Source organism: Otolemur garnettii, unplaced genomic scaffold, assembly GCF_000181295.1.
Source record: "Otolemur garnettii isolate 467f Iridium unplaced genomic scaffold, OtoGar3 scaffold00029, whole genome shotgun sequence".
Taxonomy (NCBI): Eukaryota; Metazoa; Chordata; class Mammalia; order Primates; family Galagidae; genus Otolemur; species Otolemur garnettii.
The window spans coordinates 15,230,034-15,239,017 of record NW_003852424.1 but is presented as its reverse complement, the minus strand read 5'-3'; the positions used below and the strand labels follow the sequence as shown (position 1 = coordinate 15,239,017).

Below are 8,984 nucleotides of genomic sequence, written 5' to 3'. Positions count from 1 at the left end.
GCTGTGGCGTCACAGCTCACAGCAACCTCCAAGCCATTGTTTGGCGGGCCCAGGCTGGGGATTTGAACCTACCACCTTAGGTGTATGTGGCTGGCGCCTTAGCTGCTTGAGCCACAGGCGCCGAGCCGGCTCTCTCTTTATAAGAGAACTTTGCTGACCCCTGTTCTAGGTGCTGCTGACTCAAAATTTGTCCCTTGTTTCTCTAAGGTCTTATCAGACATTCCCCAGGAGGCAGGCAGAGTACATTTCTCAAAACATGGATTCTAATGTGGTCACCCTTCCATTTCTCTTAGAATAAAATGGAAAACATTTTTTCATTGAGATGTAATTTACCTACTTACCTTATAAAAGTATACAATTCAATGGATTTTAGTAGATTCATAGCTTGGTATCACTACAATCAATGTGAAAACATTCCATCATCCCCAAAAGAAGCTCCATCCTCATCAGAAGTCACACCCCATCCCCTCCCCAGTCCCTGGCACCCACAAATCTGCATCCTATCCCTATAGATCTGCCTATTCTGGACATTTCATATAAATGGAATCTCACATCCTCTGTGTCTGGCTTCCCTTACTGAGCATGATATCCTCAAGGTCCATCCATGCTGTAGCCTGTGTCAGAGCCTCATTCCTTTTCCTGGCTGAGTGACATTCCCATGTGTGGATGGGCCCTTATGTGCTCATCCATTTGCTCACTGATGAATATTTGGGTTTCCACCTGTTGACTGGTACTGCATATGAATCAACTATGGGAACATTTATGCAGAAGTTACTGCGTGGACAGATGTGTTCATTTCTCTTGAACGGATCCCTAGGAGTGGAATGTGGATCATATGTTTAGCTTTCTGAAGAACCACCAGCCTGTTGTCACAGAACTGCACCATTTTATACTCCTACCAGCTCAAGTCAGTCCTGATTCCTCCACTAGAATAAGATACACAGTGGCCTACATGCCCTGCAGGAGTTGGCTCCCAATGGGTGCAGCTCTGCCCCCATGCTTGGCCCCACCACCCTGCCTCGTCCCATGCACACCAGGGGCCTGGCCACCACCTTGCCTCCCAGGCCCTGGAGGCAAGCCACCCTCACCAGTGCTTCCAGTGCAGGCGTCAGTGTGCAGTAGTAATCCGAGGCCTCCTCCTGCAAGCTCCTGGCCCAGCGGATGCCCTGCAGCCTGGCCGTGTGGTCCATGTGGACACTCTGCATGGAGAGGAAGGCTGGGGACAAGACCAGGGCCCATAAGAGAGCCCAGTTCAAATAAGCCCACCACCAGACTTTGCCTGCTCTGCCCCTGCACTACCTACAAAGGTCACTCCTAACACACAGAGGGTGGCAGGTGCCCTGTGGTTGTCCTGAACACCAATCCACAGTGCAGAGCATCTGGTCTGGTGACAACTTCTACAGCCACCTAACCAAAGGCCCCCAAGCATAGCCGCCCCAGTTGCCCCCAGGTTTTCCTGAAGAACAGGAATTGTCTGGCTCATGCTTATCTCCCCTGAAGTGTCCAGCCCAGGCCTGATGACCTCAGGACATAATGGCAGAAAAGTGCTCAATAGGCCTTGGAACAACAGTCCTCCCTCCTCCCCAGGAAAAGGAACCCATTTACGCAGGTCTGTGAGCACAACAAAGGGGCATCAGGATCCTCAGGCCATAATCCTGTGCAGATACTGTCCAAAAGGATACAGGACATTGTACCCAGAGTACACGGTGGCCAAGAATAATAATCATAAGACATTTTTAAATAAAGCCTATGACAGAAACCACACAAACCACGAAAGCAAGAGTATGACTATCAGAAGTGCACAGTAACAAAAAGAAGTTCGTAATTATAAAATTTAAAAAATGAAAATGGCAACCACATAAACCGTGAAAGCTGCGCCCTAATTCTATTTCTCCTAAGTGGATAGATATTCTAGACAAGATGTTCATCTATTCAACAGAGAGAATAAATATTCTCTTTTTTTTTTTTTTGAGGCAGAGTCTCACTATATCACCCTCTGTAGAGTGCTATGGCATCACAGCTCAGGCTCAGGCCGGGTTCGAACCCGCCAGCCTGGGGTGTATGTAGCCAGCGCCCTAACCACTGAGCTACGGGCACTACAGGCACTAAGTCAGAATAAATATTCTAAATCAATTCTAAGAACAGTTTGTTTTCTTCAAGAAACTAAAAATAAAGAAAAGCAAGCACGCTGGTGTGTAGAATAAACATCCCAGGCTCTGTATCCCAACTAATTGTTTACATTTTTATTTTTTTTTAATTTTTTTTTTTTCTTTTTGAGACAGAGCCTCAAGCTGTCACCCTGGGTAGAGTGCCACGGCTTCACTGCTCACAGCAACCTCCAACTCCTGGGCTCAAGAGAGTCTCCTGCCTCAGCCTCCCAAGTAGCTGGGACCACAGGCGCCCGCCACAACACCTGGCCATTTTTTGGTTGCAGCCATTATTGTTGTTTGGCGGATACGGGCTGGATTCAAACCCACCACCTTAGGTGTATGTGGCTGGTGCCTTAGCCGCTTGAGCCACAGGCGCCGAGCCTACATTTTTATTTTGAAATAACTATAGACTCACAAGGAGTTGTGGAAATAGTCCAGAGAGGTCCTTCCCCTATCCTCTCTCGACACCGTCTCCCTAAAGTTTTGAGCTAAGAAGGAGCTGAAAATTCACTTTCATTAAGTTTTTAATTTTAAGTGCTTTAATTTAATTTAATTTTAAGTGATGCTTAAGAAAGACTTCCCGTGATTTCAGGGGATCCTTCTGGAGATTATATGTGTCTGTTGTTCTCAAAATGTATCTGTGTTTCTAGAATGGAGGTGTGAAACTCTGCCCTGTTCCTGCCTCTCACTAGTGCAAGGATGAGTCTGACAAGCACACACGGAGCCCAAATCGTCTTGTACTTGGCATCTGTAACCACTAGAGGGCACCAGTCAAATGTGTCAGGCTATGGGATGTTCCAGAAGTTCACAGAAATTTTTTTTAAAAAAAGGGACCCACATAAGATTTCCAGCTTACTGTTTAGCTGCATAAGAGCATTCCCCCCCACCCCAGTGTTATTTACTATCATAATTTCATAGAAAAAAAGTGACTTTAAGATCCCCAAATAAGACCACAGGCAGCCTGTCATTGCAGAGTGAGCGAGATGGGATTTCCACTGTCCAAGAGAAAAGTTCTGCAATGATAATCTAATGCAGTCCTCGCAAGCAAGCTGCATGTGGTGCTGGGCAGCTGAAAGGTGGCTGCTGAGGCTGAGAAATTGAATTTTAGATGCAATTTAGTTTTAGTAATGATTTCAATCTAAATGGCTACACAGGCCAGAGGCTGCTGTCCTGGACAACACCATTGCCGGCTGACACTGGAGGAATATTCTAGAGAAACCCCACTTGCCACCACTAATCATGATGGCTAAAATTGGAAATTGCTATGTCTCTCAAGAGGAATTTCTATGTTCTATATATTAACATTCAGAGTATGCTAAGACAAATGGTGGAATGAAAAAAGGTAAATTTTCCACAAAGAAGGTATTCTCTACCATTCACGTAATAATGAGGCTGTGCAAAACAGTACTAAATATTTTTTATGGAAGTGTATATGTGTACATGTATGTAAACATGGATATGTATTTTAAAACCACTTATGTTCATACCTATATAGTCATAGCACTTTGGGAAGCAGAGGTGGGAGGACTACTTGGGGTGAGGAGTTTGAGACCAGCCCGGGCAATATAGCAAAACCCCATTGCTACAAAAAATAGAAAAATTAGCCAGGCATGGTGGTATTTATAGTCTCATCTACTCGGGAGGATAAGGCAGGAGGATAAGGCAGTCAGCCTTCACTGCAATGCTTGGATGCTCAGCCTTTCGATCCTAAGATGATCACACAGACATCACAGACCCACTTTCGGTGTCTTTGTGCATGTTACCTGATTTTGTGAACCCAGCTAATCTCATGGCCACTTACCCGAAAAGAATGAAATGTAGGTTATGCTTACCTATAATGACTGGTTATATACTTTTTATTTTTATTTTATTTTATTTTATTTTGGGGGGACAGAGTCTCATTTTGTTGCCCTCGGTAGAGTGCCATGGCGTCATAGCTCATAGCAACCTCAAACTCTTGGTCTCAAGTGATTCTCTTGCCTCAGTCTCCCAAGTAGCTGGGACTACAGGTGCTTGCCACAATGCCTGGCTGTTTTTTGTTGTAGTTGTCATTGTTGAGCTGGCCCGGGCCGGGTTCAGACCTGCCAACCTTGGTGTATGTGACTGACACCCTAGCCACTGAGCTACAGGTGCCGAGTCACGCCCAGCTACTTTTGTTGCAGTTGTCATTGTTGTTTAGCTGGCCCAGGCCGGGTTCAAACCCACCAGCCTTGGTGTATGTGGCTGGTGCCATAACCACTGTACTATAGGTTCTGAGCCAGTAGGCCCTCCCATTTTTTTTTTTTTTTTTGAGACAGAGCCTCAAGCTGTCCCCTTGGGTAGAGTACCATGGCATCACAGCTCACAGCAACCTCCAACTCCTGGGCTCAAGCGAGTCTCCTGCCTCCGCCTCCCAAGTAGCTGGGATTACAGGCACCCACCACAACGCCTGGCTATTTTTTGGTTGCAGCCATCATTGTTGTTTGGTGGGCTCAGGCTGGATTCGAACCCGCCAGCTCAGCTGTACATGGCTGGCGCCTTAGCTGCTTGAGCCATAGCTGCTTGAGCCACAGGCTTGTAGATGATTCTATTCAAATGAAATAGAATACTTGTGTTTTCAGTTTTTGTTTTGGGGGAGGGACAGAATGTCACTATGTTGCCCTCAGTAGAGTGCCATGGTGTCACATCTCACAGCAACCTCAAACTTTTGGGCTTATGCAATTCTCTTGCCTCAGCCTCCTGAGTAGCTGGGACCACAGGTGCCCACCACAATGCCCAGTTATTTTTGGTTGCAGTTGTCATTGTTATTTAGCAGGCCCGGGCCAGTCTTGAACCCACCAGCCTCAGTGTATGTGGCCGGGTGTTGAGCCAGAATACTTGTTTTTATAACTGGAGCCCTTACATTATACAGATGTGTCAAAACTCTGCAGGTTTTAATATGCAATGCTATGAATGATTCAGCATGAAAAGAACTGGAAACAAATAGGAAATTTGAGCAATTGTGAATTTTGGGTGGTGGGAATATAAGTGATTGCTCATTTAAAAATACTGTTTAGTACTTTTCCAGTTTCTTGATATTTAAAGCAAGTTCATTTTGCCATCTTTATTTCTATCCATCTCACCATGAAAACTTCCTTGGATTAAATAAATACATTCTGGAAAAAAAAAAAAACTTCTTTGGGTAATCCCTTCAGTTGGTAAAACTGAAATATGAAGAAATGGCCCTACCTGTCCCCACATCCACACTGAGGGTATAACTCCTATGTCCCAGACACCTGACCTAAGGTCAGCCTTCACTGCAATGCTTGGATGCTCAGCCTTTCGATCCTAAGATGATCACACAGACATCACAGACCCACTTTCGGTGTCTTTGTGCATGTTACCTGATTTTGTGAACCCAGCTAATCTCATGGCCACTTACCGGAAAAGACTCCCAAGTTGAGGATGACTATGCTGATGACCACCAGTCCAGTGATGGCTGCTCGGCAGCACATGACATCCGGGGCAGGGACTTCCTTGGTTGCCGGGGGCACAAGCTGCAAGTCATCTACGGTGGGTTCCATGACTTGGAGACACTCCGTCAACAAACTAGATGCCACAAAAACAGGGCAGAAACACGGGGTGAGAGATTGCAGGCACCCCTGAATGAGGGTCACAACAGTGCCCTTAAATGTAGATTGATCATGATTGCCCACCAAGCTCCGAATGCATGTCTTTCCATAGGTCTCTGGGGTCCAATGCTAGGAGTAATTGTGTGTTTCCTGCAGATGCTGTGACAAATGACCACAAAGTCAGTAGCTTAAAGGAAGATAGATTTATTATCTTACAGGTTAGGAGGTTAGAAGTCTAAAAACAGAGGGCTGGTCCCTCCTGGGGACTCCAGGGGACAATGTGCCTCCCTCCTTTTCCAGCATCTAGGGGCCCACATCCCTTGGCTCAGGGCCCCTTCCTCTGCCTTCAGAGACAGTGCACAGCAATTTCAGTCTCTGCCTCTGAGCCTCCTGCCTCCTCCTATGAGGACTCTGTGGTGACACTGGGCTACCAGGGTCATCCAGGATGACCTCCCATCTGAAGGTCCTTAACTTAATTCCATCTGTAAAGTCCCTTTTGCCATGTAAAGTAACACAGGTTCTAGAATTTATAGCATCTTTGGTGGCCATTAGGCAGCCTGTCACAGAATAGAATAAAATGTTATAGGGAGAACAGGCTGGACCTTGACCTATTTTCATGCTTACATTGTCCATGTGGCCCTGGACTCTCTACATGACCATCCCACAGGGCTGCTTGAGCACCCTCAAACATGGCAGCTAACTTCCCTCAGGGGGCATGATCCAAGGGAGAATATGGTGGAAGGCACACAGTGAGTGTCTCTTATGATCTAGTCCCAGAGTCAGCTGCTATGATTTCTGCCCCATCTGACTTATTAGAAAGAAGTCACTAGTACAGCCCTTGCTCCAGGGGAGGGGTATCTAGGACCACCTTCCCAAGGGAGTTGCAGCAAACATTTTGTAGTCACATACTCCTTTTCTGCTCAACACTCAAAATAGATTCCAAATCCTGCCATTTCTCACTATCTCCACAGACACTGCTCTGGACAGGCCACTAGCATCCTTTATGGAGAGAGAGATGTCTGTACCTCCCTCTCTTGCCTCTCTGAGAGGGCAACTGTTCCTCCAATTTTACCTTCCATTTGACTAGAGCCCCCTCCCTCCCCACCTCAGCAGGGCTTCCCCATTCATGAAGGTCTCTGCTCAAAGATCACCTCCTTAGGGACATCGAACTTCCCCCCAAAGCCCATCCTTCCATGCTCTTGCCTTGTTCTGTCTGTAATCATACCTGTTACTGCTGACAGTATTGCATGGATCTGTTTTCACTAGAATCTGAGCTCTAGCACTATGTTGTTGGTACATGTTCTACAATTAGTCCATTGGCAAAGGGAAGGAGCCTGATTTGTAGCATCTGCCTATTTCTGTGGTGTAAATATTCCTGTTGTGGCTGATATCAAGCCACTCACATGATACCACTGAACAGCGACGGGATGAAATGCATGGTATGAACAATTGTATAGTTTTCCACAACACAGAGTTGATAGATATAGACAACCTCAAGACCAACAGTCAGCAAACATTTTCTGTGAAAGGACCAGACAGTAAATATCTTCATCTTCCTGAGCCACACAGTCTCTATCTTATGTACTCAACTCTGCCACTGTTGTGCTAAAGCAGCCAACAACACATAAACAATCAGAGGACAGCTATGTTACAATAATGCTTTATTTGTGGACACTGAAATTCAAATCCCATGTAATTTTCACATGTCACATCATATTATTTCATTTTTTGTCTCCTTTGACCATTTAAAAAATGTTTTATTGGCTCGGCACCTGTGGCTCAAGTGGCTAAGGCACCAGCCACATACACCCAAGGTGGCAGGTTCGAATCCAGCCCAGACCGCCAAATAACAATGACAGCTGCAACCAAAAAATAGCTGGGTGTTGTGGCGGGTGCCTGTGGTCCCAGCTACTCAGGAGGCTAAGGCAGGAGACTTGCTTGAGCCCAGGAGTTGGAGGTTGCTGTGAGCTATGATGCCACAGCACTCTACCCAGGGGGACAGCTTGAGGCTCCTGTCTCAAAATAAATAAATAAATAAATAAAAATAAAAAGTGTTTTATTTTTAAACTGCATTTATTTATTTATTTTTTTAGGGACAGGGTCTCATTCTATTGCCCAGGCTGGAGTGCAGTGGTGTCATTATAGCTCACTGCAGCCTTGAACTCCTGGCCGCAAACAATCTCCCTGCCTCAGCCACCTGAGTAGCTGGGCTGTATTTGAGTGAACCCCTGAACTGGCTTCTTTGACCATTTAGAATGCAAAAAATAGGACCAGGCATGTGGTGGCTCACACCTGTAATCCTAGCACTCTGGAGGCCAAGGTGGGTAGATCCCTTGAGCTCAGGAGTTTGAGACCAGCCTGAGCAAGAGCAAGACCCCCATCTCTAAAAATAATCAGGTGTTATAGCAGGTGCCTGCAGTCCCAGCTACTCAGGAGGCTGAGGCAAGGAGATCACATCAGCCTCCCACAGTGCTAGGATTATAGGTGTGAACTACCAGCTCATTGGCATCACTTTTATTTTATTTTTATTTTTTTAGAGACAGTCTCACTTTATCACCCTCAGTAGAGTACAGTGGCATCACAGCTCACAGCAACCTCCAGCTCTTGAACTTAGGCAATTCTCTTGCCTCAGCCTCCCAAGTAGCTGGGACTATAGGCACCTGCCACAAAGTCCGGCTATTTTTTGTTGCAGTTTGGCTGGGATCGGGTTTGAACCTGCCACCCTCGGTATGGGGCTGGTGCTCAACCCACTGAGCCACAGGCGCTGCCCTAGCATCACTTTTAAAAGCCAACAAAATCTGGCTAGGTGTGGTGGCTCACACCTCCAATCCCAGCAGTTTGGGAAGATAGGGCAGGAGTTCAAGACCAGCCTAGGCAACATAACAAGATCCCATCTCTACAAAAATTAGCCAGGCACAGTTCATGCCTGTAGTCCTAGCAACTCAGGAGGCTGAGGCAGGAGGGTTGCTTGAGCCCAAGAGTTTGAAGCTGCATTGAGCTATGATGACACACTCCAGGCTTGTTGACAGAGGAAGACCCTGTCTCAAAAAAATAGTCCGCTTGGGTGTCTCAAAAAAAAAGTCTGCTAAATCTGAGCTATTAGGCTGTTTCTCTGTCATGATAGTAATGCTTCTTCTTATTCTTTTTTTTTTTTTTTGTAGAGACAGAGTCTCACTTTATCACCCTTGGTAGAGTGCTGTGGCATCACAGCTCACAGCAACCTCCAACTCCTGGGCTTAGGCGA

At 46.2% G+C, this 8,984-nt stretch overlaps 1 protein-coding gene across 1 annotated transcript in view; it reads right to left on the bottom strand.

The window, feature by feature from the left end:
* The window catches only part of TMPRSS9 (transmembrane protease, serine 9), a 40,892-nt gene extending 35,200 nt beyond the window's left edge, over positions 1-5,692 (bottom strand). Inside the window, exons 1-2 of the mRNA XM_003788717.2 lie at positions 5,551-5,692; positions 1,089-1,216 (exon numbers count right to left, since the gene is read on the bottom strand). Of these exons, the coding sequence (XP_003788765.1) occupies positions 1,089-1,216; positions 5,551-5,692 (270 nt within the window). The remainder of the gene's footprint in view (positions 1-1,088; positions 1,217-5,550) is intronic.
* Positions 5,693-8,984: the final 3,292 nt, after the last annotated feature.